General features: G+C 43.5%; 1 protein-coding gene across 7 annotated transcripts in view; it reads right to left on the minus strand.

Moving 5' to 3' along the window:
* SEMA5A (semaphorin 5A) overlaps positions 1 to 22,858 on the minus strand; it is a 482,742-nt gene that overhangs the window by 225,337 nt on the left and 234,547 nt on the right. For all 7 annotated transcript variants that reach the window (XM_040493869.1, XM_040493822.1, XM_040493829.1 and 4 more), the window contains one exon: positions 21,280 to 21,325. In XM_040493869.1, the coding sequence (XP_040349803.1) occupies positions 21,280 to 21,325 (46 nt within the window). The remainder of the gene's footprint in view (positions 1 to 21,279; positions 21,326 to 22,858) is intronic.

The following is a 22,858-nucleotide window of genomic DNA, read 5'->3' on the forward strand; positions in this document are numbered from 1 at the left end:
GCCTTCCTAGCTGAAACCATAAAAAGAGAAAGAACATTCACAAGAAAAACTTGGCAGGGACGATTACGAACGGACAAGAGCAACCCTTCCTATTTTCTTTTTCCCTTACGGGGCAGGACCACGATGTCCTTGTGCAGCTGAAATACAACAGGGAGCTTCTGAAGCCCTTCGTCAGGGGCCTGGCTCCCAGCAGAACTGGAAGTTCCCCGCGCTGTCATCGCCCTGAGTCACCACTGACGACATCCGAAATGGGAACACAAAGAAAACTGCAGTCGCACCCTCTCACTTCCCCCTACTTCCAAAGGCGCCTGTGCTCACCTGCCCCCGGGGGTTTGGGGACACGGGTGGCACCTGCTGGCACAGCAGGGCGAGTCAGGCTGTGACCGCCTTGCGTGGCCCCCCAGGGAGCCGGAGTTCCAGGAGAGCACCGAGGCGGCGTGAGGACAAATTAAGGACATCCTTGACCTCCTCGCCCATCTAAGGTCGCGTGCACTCACGAAAGGGGCACCTGGGCAGATTACAGCTCCTTCCACGCGCCACAGCCCATTTGTTTTGTCAGAGGAAACCATTCCTTACGTTTCAGATTTGTGAAAGGCAGAGTTGATACTTGTCTCTGTTTTCTCTGATCTGTTCTCTTACCTCTTTGCCTTTTTGTCAGAAAACATTCATCACCGTCATTGTGTGATGTGGGCGTAGAGCCACGCTTCTCAACTACGGGTGATTTTGCAACCCCCCGGGGGGCGTTTGGCAATGTCTGTAGACGTCTGTGGTGTCACGACCGGGGAGCAAGGTACTACCAGCACCCAGCGAACAGAAGTCGGGGCTGCTGCCTCGGTCCCACACTTTAGAATGCATAGGACAGCCCCCCCACCCCCGCCCCCCAAAAAATTATCTGACCTAAATGTCAATAGTGTTATGGTTAAGAAACCCTCAGGCACAGAAAAAGAGAAATAGTCTTTTCTTTTTCTTTTTTTTTTTTTTAAATCATGCAGTCACAACACAAAGAAAACCCTCATGGCACCGCAAATGGGTAGAACCTCTTTGAAACAATGATGCAAAGGAAACAATCAACAAAACTAAAAGGCAACCAATGGAATGGGCAAAGATATTTGCAAATGACATATCGGACAAAGGGCTAGTCTCCGAAATCTACAAAGAACTCACCAAACTCCACACCCGAAAAACAAATAATCCAGTGGAGAAATGGGCAGAAGACATGAATAGACACTTCTCTAAAGAAGACATCCAGATGGCCATCAGTCACATGAAAAGAGGCTCAACATCACTCCTCATGAGGGAAATACAAATCAAAACCACACTCAGATATCACCTCATGCCAGTCAGAGTGGCCAAAATGAACAAATCAGGAGACTATAGATGCTGGCAAGGATGTGGAGAAACGGGAACCCTCTTGCACTGTTGGTGGGAATGCAAACTGGTGCAGCCGCTCTGAAGACAGTGTGGAGGTTCCTCAGAAAATTAAAAATAGACCTACCCTATGACCCAGCAATAGCACTGCCAGGAATATACCCAAGGATACGGGAGTGCTGATGTGTAGGGGCACCTGTACCCCAATGTTTATAGCAGCACTTTCAACAATAGCCAAATTATGGAAAGAGCCTAAATGTCCATCAACTGATGAATGGATAAAGAAACTGTGGTTTATATACACAATGGAATACTACGTGGCAATGAGAAAGAATGAAATCTGGCTTTTTGTAGCAATGTGGATGGAACTGGGGAGTGTGATGCTAAGTGAAATAAGTCATCCAGAGAAAGACAGATACCATATGTTTTCACTCTTATGTGGATCCTGAGAAACTTAACAGAAGACCATGGGGGAAGGGAAGGAAAAAAAAAAGTTAGAGAGGGAGGGAGCCAAACCATAAGAGACTCTTAAAAACTGAGAATAAACTGAGGGTTGATGGAGGGGTGGGAGGGAGGGGAAAGTGGGTGATGGGCATGGAGGAGGGCACCTGTTGGGACGAGCACTGGGTGTTGTATGGAAACCAACTTGACTATAAATTTCATATTAAATAAAATAAAATAAAACAATGATGCATCCACTTGAGAAGATTTTCTTCTCAAGAGTCCCCACATACCACCTGCACTGAGTTGAATGGTGGCCTTCCAAAAGATATATCCACCCAGAACCTGTAAACGTGACCTTACTTGGAGAAAGGATCTTTTCAAATCTAATTAAGGATCTCAAGTCAAGATCATCATAGATTACCCAGCGGGTCCTCAATCCAATGACAAGTATCCTTATAAGAAACAGGCAAGGGATATTTGAGACACTCTGACAGAGAGAAGGCTATACAAGGTTGCAGCAGAGATCAGACCAAAAAGACAAGAACTCCTGAAGCTATCAGAAGCTGGAAGAGACAAAGACATATTCTCCCCTAGAAACTCTGACAAGAGTGTGATCCTGCTGATACTTCGATTTCAGACCACTGGCCTCCAGAACTATAGGAGGATAATTTTTTATTTTTTAAGCCACCAAATTTGTAATAATTGGCATAGCAGACCCTAGGAAAACTAACACACTACTAAAAAGACAGTATGTCAGACTTGACTCGTATCCTTTCTAATGGACAAAGATACCTAGTTTAAATGTGACTTCCAAATATATTTTGTGAGATCTGTATTTACAAGCCAAACGTGTGTCTCATGACCTAAATGACTCCCTCAACCAATGATCACATTCATTTTTTAAACAGAAGAAAATCCCACTTGGGGTATGCATCAGACCCAACACTCAGGACAGCCTCTTCACCCAAAGGGTGGACAAATTTTAAGCAGCAAATTCATAAGCATCAGGAATCTCAAAATCAATATACATTGGCCTTCAAATCTGGCTTGAGAAGGTTTAATGTGAGCAGCAGACAGAAGCAAATTTATTGTAACCAAGCCCTTAGGACTGTCTTTGCAACAAATGGTAAGAACTCAAATCCAATCAGTTTAAGGTAAAGCTTTCAAATAGTTTATAACCGGAAAGCACAAGATGAGAAAACCAGATTGAAGCACAGGCTAGCCCAGAGGTTCAGAGCATGCCACAAGAATTCAACGGTGTCCATTCCTAGTTATGATGGGCTCTGTTGGGCCTTTTTCTCGGGCTGGTACCACACACTGACAAGAAGGACATAAGTAGCCTATGGTTAACATCATCCTTCAAGCTCATGACTGCAAAGAAAAGAGATCATCCCCATTTCTCTCAGGGCATATTTCAAAGTCCCCTAAAGGCCACCAATGAGCTGCACGTGGGTTGCTTTCAGGACCCTGGGCCACGGAGATGGGACACTCTTACTAGGCTTCCGGGGTCAGCAGCTCACTGGTGAGATCAGGGAAATGGAGGCCATTGTGTATTAATCCCCCGTGGCTGCTCTAATGACTTACCATCAACCTGGTAGCTTAAATCAATAGAACTTTAATCTCTCACAGTCTTAGAGGCCAGAAGTTAGAAACTTCTGGTATTACTGGACCAAAATCAAGGTATAAGCAGAGCCACGCTCCCTGCAGAGGCTCTAGGAAAGAACCTTCCATATCTCTTCCAGCTTCTGGTGGCTGCAGCATGCCTTAGCTTGTGGACACATCACTCCCACCTTCAAGGTCAACCTCTTAAGTCTCTCTCTGCTCCATGTTCACATGGGTTTCTCCTCCGCAGGCATGTATAAAATATCACTCTACCTCCCTCCCAAAATAACACTTGAGAATACATTTAGGACTTGCTCACATAATCCAAGATAACTTCCCCATCCCAAGATTCTTAACCACAGTTTTGCCATATAAAGCAGTATTCACAGGTTCCAGGGATTAGGACGGACATCTTTGGGGGAGCCAATTTTTAAACTACCACACCGTGTCACCAGCAATACTGCAAGAATCGTAGAGAGTAGGGCCCTAAGAATCCCAGAAGGAAAAGAGAGAAGCGAGCAGTGACAGAAGCCCCTTGCAGGTTAAAGCACGTCCTTGGCTCTATTAACCCTGTTGCCGATTCTGTAGATACAAGAAAGCCATCGTGTGTTTGAACCAACACGAAAGCCAAACTGAACCTCGTACCTGCTTTATCTTCACAGTGAGGCCATGCGGTGGACAGTGATGAAAATAGCATATTTCATTTCAGGCTCATGTTCATACATGCTCATGAACCTGGCTCATTCATGGCTGTTTCTCAGAGTAGAAGTGCAGTGATCACCAAGGCATGATCCTAGGCATCAAAGAGGCATGGACATTCCCATGATATGAATATTAGCCAATCTAGACAAAGTCAGTGTGCTTTAGATACTGAGACAGCTGCTCTAAAGCTCAGAAATCTTAAGTGCACCTGCTAGCATAGCAGGGAACTTTATGTATGTATGAAAAAGAAGATATATACCCATTCTTTCAGTGTTTCTTTCTCCTCCTTGACTCAGACAAGGCTTAAGCAAAGAGAATGGAATGGGAATCCCTAACATACACTAATTATAATACGGAAAGAAGTTTTGAAACCAGGTTTAAATTTTTTTGGCTTTTGTTGTTTGTTTTCTTCATGAGTCTATTTAATTGATTAGTTTATGCTGTTACAAAAAAAAAAAAGAAGCGTATAAGCATATATACAGCAAACAATCTGGAAAATTATGATAAAGCACAAAAAGAAAAATCCAAACCACCCACTACAAGGATATCACCACTGCTAACTTACATATTTCAAGTAATAAATTTAATTTATATGCTAAGAAGAAAAACAAGTTGAGATCAAGCTGAAGGAATGTCTGAACTTCCTATTTCTTTACTGAACTTATAAGCTCCAAAAAACATTCCTAAAGGTGCCATTAAAAAAAGATTTTAAACATGTAGATGATGAGGTCATCAATGTAGCTGCTTAATTTCCAACCATGTTTCTTTAAAGAGCACGTACCCATGTCCATGTAGGAAAACTCAGATTAGCAATTTAAGAAGAATCAGAAGAAACAAACAAACAATCATTTTCATGTGTCTGTTGGCCATCTGGATGTCTTCTTTGGAAAAGTATCTATTCATGTCTTCTGCCCATTACTTAACTGGATTATTCATTTGGGGGGTGTTGAGTTGTATCAGTTCTTTGTATAGTTTGGATACTAACCCTTTACCCCATATGTTATTTGCAAATATCTTCTCCCCTTCCATAGGTTGCCTTTCACTTTTGTTGATTGTTTCCTTTGTTGTGCAGAAGCTTTTTATTTTGATGAAGTCCCAATAGTTTATTTTTGCTTTTGTTTCCCTTGCCTCAGGAGACCTCTCTAGAAGGAAGTTGCTACAGCTGATGTCAAACAGGTTATTGCCTGTGTTCTCTGCTAGAATTTTGATGGTTTCAGGTCCCACAGGGGAGGTGGGGGGCGGGGGCAGATGAGTAAAGCAGGTAATGGGGATAAAGCAGTGCGTGTGTTGTGATGAGCCCTGGGTGCTGTATGGAATTGTGAAATCAATATATTGTACTCCTGAAACTAATATTACACTGCATGTTAGTTAACCGGAATTTAAATAAGAACTTACCTCTCCCCACCCCCCAAAAAATCTTGAAAATTACAAAGTTTAACAAGTCCTATATAAAATATTTTGACGAGGAACAAATTTTGAACTATAAGCTTATTTTTATCATGATACTCAAAGAAACACAGAAGGGAGAAGATGAACATTTACCCAGCAAAATATCCCATTCATGAGACAAATAACTTGTTAGGGAAAAATAAAACAAACACCATTGAAAATTGATTATATTGTGAACTATAAATAAATCCTAAGAAATTACACACAAATAAAGACTGGGGCTCTTATGTTCCACCCATATTTGTTGCTTTTTCTTTTTTATATTCAAAATCATCCGGTTTGTTTTATATTTGGAGCACCATTTACTTGTATACTTATTATTTATCTTGGTTTCCCCATAGAATTTCTAATTGCATTTCTACTTTTCCTTTTGATACAAATAATCTTCATGTAATTAACCACTTCTCAGTTGTTAACCTTGTGATTTGAATAAAAATATCTACTTTGTTCTTAAAGGCATTTTTATGGAACCCTCTAATTGCATTTTGCATAATTTGTGATGAGTTGTGTATGTGAGACATCATATTTTTATTTCTATGAATTCTTTCTGGAACTGTTTTTCCCTTCCCATGGAAGTCTTCTCACACTTTATGAATACAATATCATATTTATACTATTTTTTTAACTAAAGTTGAACATGCACTTAATTTATAAAGATATCCACAGAAGCTAAAACAAAAGACTCAAGTAAGCCCTCTATGTTGTGTCCATATGCTGTTCAAAGTAGGAACATTCAACTCTTCCACAGTCTATTTTGACATTTGTCTCCAAATCTCTAAATAAAATTATTTTACTGCTGTTTCTTGATTTTTTTTCAGCTGAAAAATATCATTTACTGGCTCCTTCTTCAACCTATCCTCCTCGCATCAATACACACACCTTCTCTTGTCCCTGTTTTCTCAATATTGTTTTATCATAATTCTGCTTGGATATTCAGCATTTACATATTTACGACTATGTCGATACTCTTCACAGATGTGCCATAAAGCAAGAAATGTTTCTCAAAACAATTGTTTTTCTTGGAGTTAATAACAGTCTTGTCTTAAGTTTGTTCAGGCTGCTCTAACAAAATACCATAAACTGGGTAGTTTATAAAGCCCAGAAACTTATTCCTCACAGTTCTGGAGGCTAGCAAGTCCAAGATCAAGGTGCTGGCAGATTCGGTGTCTGGTGGGGATCTGCTCCCTGGCTCACAGATAGTGCTTTTCTCTATAAGCTCATGGGGTAGAAGAGAGGTCTCTGGGGTCTCTTGTTTAAAGGCACTAATCTCACTCATGAGGGCTCTCTCCTCGTGACCTGTTCATCTCCCAAAGACCTCATGTTCAAACCAATCCCTTTGGAGGTTAAGTTCTTAGATCTGAATTTGGAGGCGGGGGGGGGGGGGCCCACAAACATTGTCTATAGCAGGGCCCTGGTTTCTTTTTCTACGTACTTACTACTGATTTGTTCCCAACGCCCAACTGTAAGTTTACATTTTCTCCAAACACACACTAACACCTCAGGTATTTATTCCATGATGGTTATTTTCCTGGAAAGACACCTTCTGACACTCTTCTACCTACTCCAACCTGCTCCTACAGCCTACGGCACAACCTTTCCACAATTACCTCTCTTTGCCCTCATCAGATTTTTCTCCCTCTCTATGTCCTGTGGGAGCCTCTAGTGCAGGCCTGGCATATAAATGAGACACTGTTCAGATGGGTTCCTTCTCAGGCCCTGCTCACCTTTCTGGGAGATTTCATCAAATTTATTTTCTTGCTAACTGTTGACATCATTTTTAATCATGTAGTAAAGACAATCTGTGAAAGGCCATTTTAGTAGACTGAATATTTTATTGTCTTTGTTTAACGGATGCAGTATCTTCCCTGATTTCAGCAAACATTAATGGTAACTTCCTGTCTCTATTTCCTCCAAGTTTCTCATCCAATTGGTTTTATCGCCTATTTTTCATCATGAGAAATGTAAAACAAGACAAAACAAAAAGAGCTGGGTACATGAATTGCTTTGTAGGCCAGGAGTTAGCGGTGCCTATTTTTCCTGAGCATGAACACCACCCACAGGGGAAAGGAGCTGGGACCACACTACAGAGCCTTACATTTCGTGTCCTTTTTGGTTTTTTTAATTGAAGATCTAAGCTATTTCTAGGTACCCCAGTCTGATACATTTCTAGGTTTGTCATGTTCCAAACTCAAGCCTCTGTCTTCTTTCAGGGTGACACAGGAGCTGTCGTGCTGAGGTACAAAGTGAGGGAAGATCTGGAAATCTAACCCCTCCCTCCACTGCCTCCTACTATTTGCAGTTTCCATTGAAAAATCAGCTGTAAATCTTACTTCTACTCCACTGAGCATTATATGTCCTTTTCTCCCCACTATGGTTCATTTTTAAGGTGTTTCTCTTTGTCATTGGTTTTCAGGCTTTCAACCATTATGTGTCTAGATGTGGCTTTATATTATTTATCATTCTTGGTGCTTGCTGAATGTCTAAATCTGATGAATGATGTCTTCAATCATTTCTGTAAAGTGTCAGCAATAATTGCTAAGAATATAGTTACTACTTTGTTTTCTCTCTTTTCCTTTTGAGACTCAAATTATAGGTGAGATCGAAATTTGAACGCAACATGTGTCTCTAACTTTTAACATTTTTTCTGCTAATTCCTCTCCACACCTCAGGCTAGATATTTTCCAGCAACTAAATTCCAGTTTACTATGCTAACTGGATCATCTGTGGGTTTCATTCTATTGCCTGAGTTTACCTAATTTATCTGTCACAGGGTTTTTGCCTTTTCACATTTCTGGAATATTTTGCTGCAAGCCAATTGCAGAGACTCTAAATGATGCTACTTCCACCAAGAAATATTCCTTCGGAGACGGTTGCTTTTTTCCTCTGTAAAGCAGATCTGGAGGGAAAGGGGGGTGAAGGTAGGGACTAAGCTGAGTCAGGGCTGAGGTGCAATCTGGAGAGATTCAATAAACTTCTGATTCATCTTTGTTTCTAGAGCGTGGACTCTCCAAGTTTTTAGGCAGTAACCTATCGGGTATTTAGTTCCTTGGTCCTTTAAGCAAGTGGGAGATTCCTTCTACTCTGTTGTAGCTTAGATCTTCAGCCATAGGACTACCACATTTCGGCAAACATCTTCAGGGGAAGATTGGCCATGTGTTTGAGGCCCATCACATCTTTAATTTGTAGCTATGCTTCTGTGTGCGAGTGAACGTCTGCTGGTTTCTCTCCTTCTGACCAGCAATCTACTGGAGGTTCAACCTTTAGCTGAACCCACACTAGATTTACCTCCTTTCCCACTTTTCTTGCTCTTGTGAACTTGTAACATTTAAATATTGTCTCTGTTCTCAAAACAATGTGTCAGGAGAGAGCTGAGGTGATCATATTTACTGAATAGCTGTAATATTTTCCTGAATCCCACTGAATATAATATTTGGAATCTCTTTAACGTCATATTGTATTCCTTGGACAATTACCATTTCATCTGAAGTAATTAGTTTTGGTTGTTTTATCTGGCTTTTACCACCATGTTTTGGATTGTGGTATCCTCTGTTCTTAGATATTTCCAAATTTCCAAATAAAGGGTGCTTTGTATCCTTTAAAAAATGTCTTCAAATAGTTTAGTATATATAGATATCTATGTATAGATATAGACATAGATATAAAGATAGAGATATAGATATGATTCCATTCCTAGTATTCATAGACTTTTAACCTTTACATATCTTTATTGTCATTTAAATGCTGTTTTAATGGGTGGAGTATCAGTATCACTGTGTCTCCACCTTCCTGAACCAGAAACTGATGGCTGTACTTTTCAGACTTTTGATTTCAATGCTCCTTTATCCAAATGATGATTAAAAATTTCCAGAAAAAAAATGTACGTATTTGGACTTCACTTCATACATACCCATACTTAATTTGTTATTAAGTAGAATGCATCTAATAGTGAATATCTGAGTGGGCAAATTACCTCAGTGCCTTCCAGAAAACACATAAACGATAACTGAGTATCCCCCAAAATTGAGAAACAGGGTTGAAAGTCAAGAATTAAACTGTACTTTAGAGTGGGAGAGAGCCAAAGCATAAGATACTCTTAAAAACTGAGAACAAACTGAGGGTGGATGGGGGGTGGCAGGGAGGGGAGGGTGGGTGATGGGTATTGAGGAGGGCACCTTTTGGGATGAGCACTGGGTGTTGTATGGAAACCAATTTGACAATAAATTTCATGTATTGAAAAAAAAAGAATTAAACTGTACGATCAGCCCATTTCAAATGATAACAGAGATCATATCCTGTCAGTTGAAAGAGGCAAGCCCCTAGGCCAGTAAAAACTGATGCAAACTGGTGAAACATCGTGACCTAATAAAAAGGTTACATATAAACTCTAAAAGGTTGGCCATTATGGGGCACCTGGGTAGCTCAGTTGGTTGAGAATCAGATTCTTATTTTCAGCTCGGGTCATGATCCCAGGGTAGTGGGATCAAGTCCCACATCAGGCTCTGCACTGAGCATAGAACCTGCTTGGGACTCTGTCTCTCTCTGTCTCTCTCTCTCTCAATCTCCTTCTGCCTCTCCCCACCTTCTCTCAAATAAAAATAAAATAAAATAAAATAAAATAAAATAAAATAAAATAAAATGTTAACTATTCAAGAACAACGAACAGAGAGTTTGATAAACATATATTAAACAGGGGCAGTGTCTATCACAGCTCTACCTACATCACTCTACTGAACTGAATCACAGTTACCGAATAAATTCAGGATGCCAAATAGTTCATATGCTAAATAATCACCAAATCAGGGTATACCTGGGTGGTTTCAGTCGGTTAAGCGTCCAACTCTTGATTTCAGCTCAGGTCATGACCTCACAGTTCGTGAGTTGATCTCCACGTCAGGCTGTGTCCTAACTGTGGAGCCTGCTTGGGATTCTCTCTCCCCCCTCTCTCTCTCTGTCCCTCCCTGCTCGCTCGCTCACTCGCTCTCTCTCCCCCTCTCTCAAAAACAAATAAAGAAATTTAATAAAAAACCTGTAAATTAAGGGGCGCCTGGGTGGCGCAGTCGGTTGAGCGTCCGACTTCAGCCAGGTCACGATCTCGCGGTCTGTGAGTTCGAGCCCCGTGTCGGGCTCTGGGCTGATGGCTCAGAGCCTGGAGCCTGTTTCCGATTCTGTGTCTCCCTCTCTCTCTGCCCCTCCCCCGTTCATGCTCTGTCTCTCTCTGTCCCAAAGGTAAATAAACGTTGAAAAAAAAAAAAAAAAAAAAAAGAATGACCAAAGCAGGATTTTCAGTCCAGTCACTGTAGAGAATGGTAGGCCAATGTAACTCATGCGTTTTTCATTTATATTTCTCCCTTGCCATTGATTCTCAGTAAGCCCCTAGGTCACTGGGAGATTCTGCTTCCAGAATACATAATTTCTTACACAAACAAGAAATCCTTTACGGATCTCTGAAACAAAGGGTTCTTCTGGGATGGTGGCTTATGTATTTGTGTCAGCATCTGGGGAGAGGCGCACAAATAAGGAAAAAGAAAGCAGGGCAGAGAGTCTAAGCATGACCACCATTCAGCAGTCCGGTCAGGTGCTGGGGCCACTTCTGAAATAGAGGTAGAAATGCATTTTAGATAAATGAAAAGGACCCCTCCGTTTATCTAGCAGCCTACGATTGTCAGGCAGTATTTGCTGTTGGCTCACAGAAACTTCCTGACTTCATTTCGAGAAACTAAAGGATACGTACTCCTAAGAAAAATATTGATGCATCTTCAATTTCGCTTTTGAGCTGCAAGTGGAGCAGAAATTCAGAAACGCATAGGGAAAGCCGTTAAGGACAAAGCCATGCACGATACAACAGAATGCATTCAACAGTCAAGCAGACATGCAAACATTTCACTTCGGGGGCAGGGGCAGGTCTTGGCAGGCCAGGTCTAGAGCATCAAGACAAGCCCAAGTAAAATACGCAAACACGCTGAGTGGCACACACACCGTAGTGGGCGCTCTCAGGGCCTCACCCGGCTCTCCTTGCACGACGTTGCACCTGTCACTGGCTGCCGTCAGCTTTGGCTGGTACTGGCTCGTGGATGCCCCCCTCTCTGCAAACCGCTCTTGGCTGATGAGCGCAACCTCGTTAGAAGACTCATGTGACCGGGGAGCCTGGGTGGCTCAGTCTGTTGAGATTCCAACTTCAGCTCAGGCCGTGATCTCACGGTTCATGAGTTCGAGCCCTACATCGGGCTCTCCGCTGACAGCTCAGAGCCTGCTTCAGATCCTCTGCTCCCTCCCTCTCTGCCTGCTCATGTGCTCGCGTGCGCTCTCTCTCCCTCTCAAAAATACATAAACACTTACAAAGATTTTTTGAAAAAAAGACGACTATGTGACCAACTTCCCCCAGATGCAAAAATCAGTAGCTAGTGATGGAAGGACAAGGGGGAACTGAGTATAAATCATCCCCCTTGCCTCAAAGGGGACCAACTGAGATCCTATCTAGTCTCCAGAATTCCCTTGGGATCAAGTTGACACTAGACTCCAGCTGAGAGCAAATTCCTGCCTAATTCTGTTCTCTGCTATCTTCCTCACTCCCCACCTGCTGAGAACACGCCCTCCATACAGCACAAGCCTATGAATCCCTGTCTCCGACTTCCAGGAAACCCAGTCGAACGTCCAGATATAAGTTATAATGATAAATTAACAGTTACGCTCCCTGTCTGCCAGCTGTCTCTACGAGTACAGTAAGCAGTAGCAATGAGACGGTGAGGCAGCCTGTCGGCTGGGGATGAAGAGGCTGTCCTCTGGAGCCCAACAGACCCAGATCCAAATCTCAGCTCGGCTACGTACCAGCTGGGCGGTGTTGGTTAAATCGCAGAAACTCTCCAAACACCAACGCCTCCTCCATAAAATATTAAAAACAGTATATAACTTCGGGGTGCCCGGGCGGCTCAGTTGGTGAAGCGTCTGACTCTTGATTTCAGCTCAGGTCACGATCTCGCAGTGGTGAGACCGGCCCTGCTTCCGGCTCCGTGCCGGGTGTGGAGCCTGCTTAAGATTCTCTCTCTCCCTTTCTCTCTGACCCTCTCCCACTCTCTCACTCTTTCTCAAGAAAAAAAAAAAAAAAAAGGAAAAAAAAAAAAATCACGTAACTTCAACCTTAGTGACGTTGAGAGGCTCCCGTTGAGACACTGCATGTGGAGGGCTGAGCACAGAGTTAGAGTGAGGGCCTGCTTTTGCCACAATGACAGAAGAGAAAGAAGTCGAAGGATGGTGCACGTGAGGATTTTAATGCTGAACGGGCCTGCAGGGACAGTCCGGTCCACTCCTCCTCCAGCTCTCCTCTCCACAAGGCACCATGGAGAAACCGAGGTCTGAGGAAGTTATGTGGTTTATTCAAAGTACCCTTGCTTTGTTTTTTACAGAGACGTTAAGAAGCGTGAACAAATCTGTGTGTGTGTGACAGAGAAAATGAGAATGACGTGGGTTGGGGGTGGTGGTGGACGGAGAACAGGGAACAGCAGGGGCACCCCCAGCGTCTAGGCCCGTGTTTCCCAGCACCCTCTGGGTGAAAATGCCAACACCTGCCAAGGTCTGAACGCCCCAGTTCTCTGCCTCTTCCTGGGCATGCGCACCACGCGTTCCGCCCCCTTGCAGTTGACTGAGGCCAGGTGACTGAGTGATGGCCGCTGGCATCTGGGCAGAGGGGAGGTGTGCCACTTCTGGGCATGGCCCATTGGATCTCCTTTGCGGGATTTTCCATTCTCCGTTCCATGCCGCCCCTGGAAATGTGGGTCGGAGATGGGGGCACATAAGGCAGAAATCCTGGGCTCCGGGCTCCTGCCGCCCCTACGGTGCACTGTAGTGCAAGTGATGAGGCTCCGTGTGTGTGTCCAGCCCCTAAGGACACGGGGCTGTTTGTGGACAGCAGTCAGCTCACCTTCACCGATACTCTGAAACTAGAACACCTAAATCATCCTTATGAAATATCCATAAACGACTATAAATCCTCTGGGAAGTTATGAGAAAGGGAAAGTAAATGGGTAGATAAAACAGTACTCGACAGGGAGCGTTCACCAAGAGGGCGGCTGCAGGAGTTCAGAATTTAAGGACAAAGGTGACCAAATTCTTCGGTTTCCGACTAGGAAGACCTAGACTAGCAGACCGACTTAGGTCAAGGTCTGCTGGGACCATGAGACATTGCACGTGAACTCCAATTAGAACACATCCACCATATACTGTCTGAAAAACTCAAAACACAAAACAGAAACAAAACTTTTCACTGCCTCGTATTGCGTTCACTCATTCATTCAGGAAATAAGACATCGAAAACTTCTTATGTACGAGGTGACAGAACACACCCTTTCTAAAAGGGTCACTTAATAAATATTTTAGGCTTTTCAGGCAGGGTAGTCTCTGTGACAACCGGTCAACCCTGCTATGTGGCAGAAATAGACCGCATCTAAGAGACACTGGTGTGTGCGTGTTCCAATAAACTCTGTGAAGTAGAATCCCAGGTTGGCAGTATGCACGTGAACGGGCGTGGCCATGTTCCAAGGAAACTTTAACTATGAGCCACAAGGGCTGGTTTGCCCACCCCTGAAAGGTTTTAGTAACGCTGATCTCTATGAGTCCTTCCACTTCTACAGTAGGATGATTTTAGGAACATGTTTGATAAAGAAAGGAAAAATAAAGTTTAGAAACCTGATTTCTGACGACTACAGTAGGGACTGGTTTCTAACTGTCCAATATAAATATGAAATTTGATTGAAAAAAATCAGTCAACATGAATATCTTCTTTGGATAGTTATTCTAAATTATTAAGTAATACGTCATTCTCGCACAGAATCCGAAACAGGCTCCAGGCTCCTAGCTGTCAGCACAGAGCCCGACGTGGGGCTTGAACCCACAAAGTGTGAGATGATGACCTGAGCTGAAGTCAGATGCTTAACCAACTGAGCCACCCAGGAGCCCCAGTTGACCGAATTTATTTTTAAATTTAATCGCATATTGACAAAAGGAAACAATTTAAACTCCAGAATTCCAGCAGCTTCTTTTAGAAACGGCCACCAAGTTTTCATACATGTGTTTGGTTAAACATATGAAGAACTCTAAAGAGAAAACTTCCTTCAGCACATCAGAGATCTTACAGATTCAATCAAGTGATCTTAACATCACAGACTAGAAAAGCAGCTTCTTCAAAGTATACGGGAGTGAGACAGCAGTCACCCAACACAGGGTTTCAACCTCGGCGCCATTAGAACTCAGAGCCACCGTGGTCTTTGTGGAGTGGGGACAACCCACCCTACGCATTATGGGATGCTGAGCAGAATTCTTGGCTTCCACCCCACAGATGTGTCTCACCGTTCCCATCAGAGGTGAAAGCCAGAGGTTCTCAGCAGGTTCCGCAAACCCTAGTTGAGAAACACTGGTTTAGATAACGTCAGGTTGAAAGGCAGTTCCCCAAACTTAAAGATCCAGGAAACAAAGTGAACATCTATGCTAACTTCCAACAGAAATCTCTACCAATATTGACCAGGTAGTCACACACTTAACGGTTTTTAACTAACAACTCACAGAGAGGCAGGTGGCAAATTGGAGCACGGATTTCGATTTTCCTGCTTATTCCAGCAGTTGTGAGTGAGAAACGGGCCGTGAATTCCTTTCCCTCGGTAACAAAACAATATGAAAATGGATTTGGAGCAATTCCCTCAAAGAATATTAGAAAGATTGGGGAGCCTAAATGAGCTGCAGTCCTTTGTGCTCTTGGGATGCTGTTCAAGGAGTGTCCACCTCGGGCCATCCCAGGCATCACCCCGGAGGGGCAAATGTTGTCAATTAGTCTTGAGGCCAGCTGCGTTTCTGAATTTCTCAAAAACCTTCTTTGTTCTTAAAAAATAACTGCTGTGATCAAAGCAACAAGGAAGGTGATCTGAAGAGTTGAGTCTGGCTATCGTGCGAAACACTCACAACGGTGAGCAGCCACGTCTTCGATCACCAAGCCTGACTGGCTTTCAAGATGTCATGGCTAAACTGTACACTCGGTGGCCACAGGGAAACTGATCACAGCCTCTGAGTGGAAAGATGCTTTCTAAATGATATCACATCGATGTCTGGTTCTCTCGACATTGATGAAAACCAGGTTTTCTTTCCTTAAATTAAAAGCAACTCTCGGTCTTGCACTTTAATACAGAAGGTATGCCTGTTTGAAAACGGTAACAAATATTCTGAGTACAGGCATTTTACCTCGTGGTACACCTATATGTGCATATTTCTGTGGTGATGCCACGGCATTTTCCTCAAGCAGATAATGTTCATCCAGGGTAACAGAAAAAATGTGTCCGACTCAACCCTGGATCGAACCTTTACTGCTTTAGAAACCCCACCAGTGGTGTCTCGCCCTAACTAGAGAGGCAAAGGGAAAGACTGCTTTGAATCCGGGTTCTGTCCAGCCTCCAGACTGCTTTCAGCATCTGGCTTATCAGGCAATCTGACCTTGCTGTGAGTTTTCCCATTCTGAGGCCACCCGATCGAACTCCACTTTCCTCACCAGCGGATCTCGGCACAGTTTCACGAGCCGAGTCACAAGGCATGGCCACGTCCGGATGGACGGTGTGCGGACTCCTGTGTGTAATGCCAGCAGCCTGTGTCTGGTCCTCCCTTCGCTGCTCAGGGGAAAACAAGACCTGCCCCCCACTTCTCCTCTCACCGAACACCATAAATGGGGATCACCAGTCTGGAGACCACCTTGATCTGAGGAAGCGGGGACGGGGAGGGTGCACGGAGAGGTGTTCACTGTGCCCCTGTTATGGCCGGGGGCTGGGCTGGCTCCTCTGTGTACAGCAGGACGTTGAATTCAGGAATCATTCGTGGGAGACGGTCTCTAGAATTCTGTAACAACCAGCCAACAGAAGGAGAAAAAGGAATATAATCCAGCATCTTCTGTCTTGTTGCTGATCCTAAAACACGATCGAGGCAAGGAGACGAATTCGGGGCAAAGGAAGAGTACAGAGCATTACTGAGCAGACAGGTGGCTGGCGGGTCAGAAAGGAGTGGATCGGAGTCGGCAGTCACGTGTATTGTCCTAGAAGTATGCTTTGGGGTGAGAGGGCACACACGTGTGTTTCTGGATGCCTCTTTCAGCAAGCGTCTCTCATGGCTCTAGTTTCTGGGTTGTGTTCCTTTCCTTCTCTTGAATTGAGGGACGAAAATACGAAGCTTACCTCCACCCCCTAATGCGGAGTTTAAAAAAGTTAAAGAGTGAACATATTACTCGAGACCAAGGCATTAAAACAGACATTTGTCTCGCGTCTACCACCTGCGGGTAATCTAATCTGATGACCCAACACCAAGGAGACAGAAATAGAACGTTCCTCATGACACACAGAGTGAATTTGCATGTGAATCAATGGGTGCTGGTCAGAAACCGAGGCTGTGAGGCTACGAAATGAATCAGAGGGTCACCTGCCCGAAGTGGCTCAGGATGAGTCACAAAGACAGTGTGTCTACCGGGGGACTCAGGATCGGCAGTCTTTTTCTAGATTAAGAAGAGCATGGGGCGAAAGTGTTTACCAGAGAGGACGGCAAAACTAAATGTTTGCTCAATGCTAGGAAAGAACCTCCAGGTGACAGGTTAGAAAGCTATAAGCAGCGTGACACTGACAGACAAGGTGGAGGCACCCCACGGCGATGGAGAGAGACAGGATCAACGCAGGCAGCCACCAGAGGTGGACCCTGCCGTCATGCAGAGAGGGGCAAGATCAAATGAAGCCTTGTCCGGTGTGAAATAAGGGCTCTCGATGATTCTCAATACCGATGATCTCCACTCTGGGGCAAACTGTTTTCCCCCTCACCTCAGCTTCCCCACCTTCCATGTTGAAACAATCACTTGTTATCTTTAGTGAGAGACGGAAGGAGGCAATTATTAGCCTGAAATGTTCAAATCAATCCAGGTGATCCTAGTAGAAACTAATATTTCTACGACATAACTGAAGGCTTCCGAGTCATAAATGCCTCTGTACGCATTCTCTGCAAATGGAACATCCAACAGGGTAGCACTTGCCCTGCTGCTCTTGAACTGGTGCTCTCTATGTAAAATACCCATGAGATTTTACAGATTTAATCTTAAAAATGTAATATCTCACTGATTTCTTGAAATGAGTACGTATTGAAATAATATTTTTGATAGGAGTCAAGACAAACGTATTATTAAAAATGATTCCCATTTCTTTGTACTTGTTTCAAAATGACTGACCACCAGTTTCAACAAACTACCCGTGAGGCTCACATTATGTTTCTACTGGACGGTGCTGATTATACCACCAAGATAGCCCTTTCTTTAGCTGTACACCTCTCTTTTTGGTCACCCTGGGAAATAGTCATTTAAATGACAAGAAATTAGTCATAGAAATCAAGAAGACAACTTTACTGAAGACATGTAAGAAAGAACAGTCTGCCAGCTTCATCACTCTCCATACAGAGTACACAGGAGGCTACTGAGCAGCACAACCACCGCAAAATGTGCATCTTGGACTGTTTTGCACCAACGGCAGAGTGATGTCTGACAGCTGGCACCAGGGCTGTGTCATCAAAGCCACCATTCAGAAAGCCACTGACTTCTTGCCAGGTCCCATGTCAGTAAACTGTGCGCTCTCTCACCAAGGGGTCATGCTGATGGGCTTTCAACCAACAACCTCAACTTGAGTTCCACCAGAAGGCCGTCGCGATGACAGAAAACCATGATGGGAAAAGCAACTTGGTTCCCTCGCCCCCACAGCAACGTCACACACAGCGTCAATGGCAAATGCATCTGTTTATTCCAAAATAGCTAAATTTGCAAGAAAAACACACTGGGCTCTGATAAACCCTTCACCGAAATTCCTGGGTTTGCCCATTAATTGTTTTACCACATTTGCTTTATCACTCTTTCTGCATGCATGTATTGTAATTTTTAAATGATTTCAGAAGTTAGAAAAATGATACCTTTTACTCTTCCTTATCTCAGGTTTGTCCAGAGAACGAGGTCATTCTCCTACATAATCACACTACAGTTATCAAAATCAGAAAATTACCATCAATACATTTCTGCTGTCTATTCTGAAGATGTTAAAATGTTGCCAGTTGTCCCAATGGTGCCCTTTATAGAAGCAAGAAAAAACATTTTATTCTCTTCCAAGATAGAAGTTGGATTGAGTGTCTCGTTTGACTGCCATGCCATTTTTTCTCCTTGATGATGGACTAGCCCTTCATTCTTTACGTGCCCTTCATGACCTGGTGATTTTTGAAGAGTAGAGGCAGTTTTTATAGCATGCCCCTCAGTTTTGGTTTGTGTTCTGGTTCCTCCTGATAAAACTGGTTGGAATAACGAGCATACCTTGCTGTGTCCTTCTCCATGCACTGAATCAGGACACGTTGACTAAGTTCTTCGTCCCATTACTTGGTTATGGTGAGAATGGCTGGGTTTCTTCACCATCAAGTCATAATTTTCCTCTTATAATTAATAAATATCACATAGGTAACTACTTGGAGACTTTATAAATATCTTGGCCATCATCAAAGTCTCAGCCATAAATTTTAGCAGCCGTTGATCATTTTTGCCTGAATCAATTTTTAGTGTGATGGTAACCAAATGATGTCTTAATTAAATCATGCCTTCAATATCTGGCATTTGGTATTTGACAGTAAGGAAGAATGGCCCCTCCTTCTGCCTCATTTGTTTATTCATTCATTTCTTTTCTGATGTTGGTATATTCTCGTTGATTCTTATTCACCGTGTTATAATCTGATACCATCATTATTTAACAATCCATTGTCCCAGATTTCTTCAGTGAGCCCAACGTTCAGTTAGCACCTAGGTCCTTTGGACCTGCCCTCATCATTCTCTGAATATGTCCTGAATTCTGGAAACAACAAGACCTTCTAGGCTTCTCTGAGACTTTTGCCGCCCAGACCCTGGAACCAGCTACTTCTCCAAGAAACTTTAGTTCATTTTAGTGTGTGGTTAAATTTAGAAACCAAGAACTGTATATTAAATGTGCTCATTGCTACTACGATGACACTCCTTCCAGAACCTTCCAGCCAACAAAACTAGGAAACAAGGAAATGAGAGAGTACATACATGTAAACAAATATGTGCACACACATCTACACACACCACTTTTTCCCACACACACATACACAATGCAGCAGACCGTCTATTACACCATGAGAGTCAAAATGAGCATAATATATAGTTCCCACCTATTGAAAGATCTATATTTTTATAAAAGATTCTTCGAAATCAGAGTTTGAAAATGGTATTTTAGTTACACTGCTGATCATTCTGATTTCTTCTTAATACATTCAAGATTTTCCCAACAAATCAACTCATACAAGGACTTATACACTAAAGAAAAGCAAAACAAAACAAAAGACGTATATGCTAAACTACAATGGCAAGATCACTCATTGTCTGGTGTGATGAAATGAGTACAATACTAAGTCATCATTTAGCATCATCACTTTTAATGTTGACAAATTGCTATGGCTTCTTTCTTCTGCACATTTTACTCTATTTAATTTTAGCAGTGACAGCATGGGGAGATCGTGCCTTGTGGCCGTTTCACAGATGAGGAAACCCACAGCTGCTGGGAGGAAGGGAGCTATATCACAAACCCAGGTCTATCGTCTTCAAAGCCCTTGCGTTTTTACCAAAATTAGCTTTGCTTGTGGGATTGGCTTATTTTGAAGCCCTGGTGAATGAAAGATAGGTCGAATATTAAACCCTAGCTGGGGTGCCTGGCTGGCTAGGTCAGTAGAGCACGCAACTTCCGATGTTGGGGTTGTGAGTTTGAGCCCCACACTGGGCGTGGAGCCTACTTAAAAAAAAAAAAAAAAAAAACACCCTAGCTCCAAAGTTTCTTGGATGCTCACAAATCCCAGCATTACATGCAGAAGAAATTAACACAAACTCATCTCCAACTACTTCTTAGGGCTCTAGTACAGGAGGGTGACATTACAATTGAAGACCTTTTCCCAAGCTACACATGGCCCAGGAGTAGTTCTAGCACGTTCCATGGGGAGTTCCAGATAGTCGGTGAGAGAGATAGTCATGTCCTAACTCTCCCCTTGTCCAAGGAGACCATGGTTGCCAGACCCTTCTAAAAGCCTGGAGGGCAACAGTGGGCCTTCGTGATTCACATCTGCCTCTAAAATAAATACTCTACTCAGGCAGAAGGATCTGTGTCCTTCTTCAAACTGTAAAAACAGACGTACGTAAAGTGCATTTGTATCTATCGCCACTTACTCTTTTCTATATATACTCATATTTATTTAATTATAAAAGGTAAAGAGGAAACAAAGATGTTTTCCTAAGGGAACTGACTTTTCCAAAACTATGATGGCTGAATGCAGCAAAATAATCAATCAATGGCCATTCTAACTGGGGGTGGGGGTGGAGTGGGTAAGGGCTCTCCCAGACATTGAGGGGATGTCCTCTGAATTGTCTATCATGTGGTGAAGACTAAATCAGGACGATGCCCATGATAGGAAGGGAGGATGCACAGTAGGAAAAAAGGGCCAATCGGGAATTAAGGCAGGTGACGACTCATATCAGATAGGGTCTGGCAGCCTGACTCGCTGAGGAAGCGAATCTCTGCTCTGGCATGATTAATACCTTTACACACATCTGTCTTCATTCTCTCAAACGGTAAGCTCATTGGGATGGAAAATGAAAGCTTGAGAAAGATAAATCGCACCTACCTGGATCAGAGACAAATCCTCAAGCTGTAACCTGAAGAGGTAGTTTCTACAAAACACAAAAGGAGAGGAGTTTTAATTTTAATAGATTCAAAATATTACAGGTCATCAAAATTATGAGAACAAGGCAAAACAAAGCAATGATTTGGGGCTTTCCAAGAATGCATGTAGCACAGTTGTCCTCACACCTCAGAATTCAGAGAGGCATTCAGTATGTCAGCAGGTTTGAGATTGGCACATTTGAGATTGGCAAGAGAGTTAAGGAATAAGGTGCGTGTGTGTGTGTGTGTGTGTGTGTGTGTGTGTGTGTGTGTGTGTGTGACTACAGTGAATCTCAGTTATTAATGGACTCTCTTGATCCATGTGGAATGGACCAAAGGACACAGGCAGTCGATTCTGAAATTGAGTTTAAGTAAGAGAATACAAACCCATTCTATGAGTCTTCATTCTTATGGATCACCTACATTCACCATGATTTATAGTTACAACACATCCTGCTTTGGAATTCAACCACAGTCTGAGTATTACAGTGTTCTGTCTTGCTGGATGCATTTGGTGTGTACAAGTTTAGAAGCATCAACTCGTCGGTCCACAATCAAGGGTGTGAAAGAGTCCCCTCTGGCTGCCCAAGTGTGAGGCAAGAAATCAGAGAAAAGGAAAGGATCTGTCTTGACAATGAAGGGGAAGAACAATGAAATATGCTGTGGCGATCAGCACAGCGGGGGGGGGCAGAACACAAACATCAGCCACATTAGGCTTTGGACTCTACTGCTGTAGGTTTAGAAACAAATTGGCCTCCTCCTGCGAGTTGCTTTGGCCTCTGACTCAAATCATGAATGCCCCCTTAATGAGGAGCTGGTGCAGGGAGAGCCACGCTCCAGGGACTATGGAGGAGAAAGTTAGCCCCGGTGTAAACAGTAATGGCAGGAGACCTGGCACCCAACAGACAGACCCTATGAAGGCACGAGTGCGAGACGGGTCTCTAAGAAGCTATTGTTTTGGGGAGCCTGAGTGGCTCGGTCCGTTGAGCCTCTGACTTGATTTCAGCTCAAGTCATGATCCCAGGGTCCTGGAATGGAGCCCCATGTCTGGCTCGATGCTGAGCATGGCGCCTGCTTAAGATCTCCCTCTCTCTCCTCTTCCCCTCTCCCCTGCTCTCACTCTCTGTTTATATATATATATATATATATATATAATTTAAAAAAGAAGCTATCATTTTACATAACGGGCTGGCCTGACCAAGGTTATTTCCATGGAACTAGGAGATTAACAGGTTTCTCAACACCAGCAAGAAACTCAAGTAGATTATTTTCACTATTTGGAGAGATGGGTAGATGTCTGAAGTGGACACATGCTGTCCTAGTGGAAGTGGTAAGTGACGGCCAAGGCAGGACAATGGGCATGACCTTGAGAGGACCAAGAAGCATCCCTACTGAGCGGCCAGACATGGGAAGACAAAGCCAATAGAGAGACTGAGGGCTAGTAGCCTGTGCGTGCACACCGTTTGGAACAAGCAAAAGGATGAGCTCACTGGCAGAGCTGTCTCCGGCATCCCCGGCATCGCCCCTTGGTCAGTCTGCCA

The sequence above is a fragment of the Herpailurus yagouaroundi genome, unplaced genomic scaffold (assembly GCF_014898765.1).
Source record: "Herpailurus yagouaroundi ecotype Mexico unplaced genomic scaffold, PumYag 29, whole genome shotgun sequence".
NCBI classification, from domain to species: domain Eukaryota; kingdom Metazoa; phylum Chordata; class Mammalia; order Carnivora; family Felidae; genus Herpailurus; species Herpailurus yagouaroundi.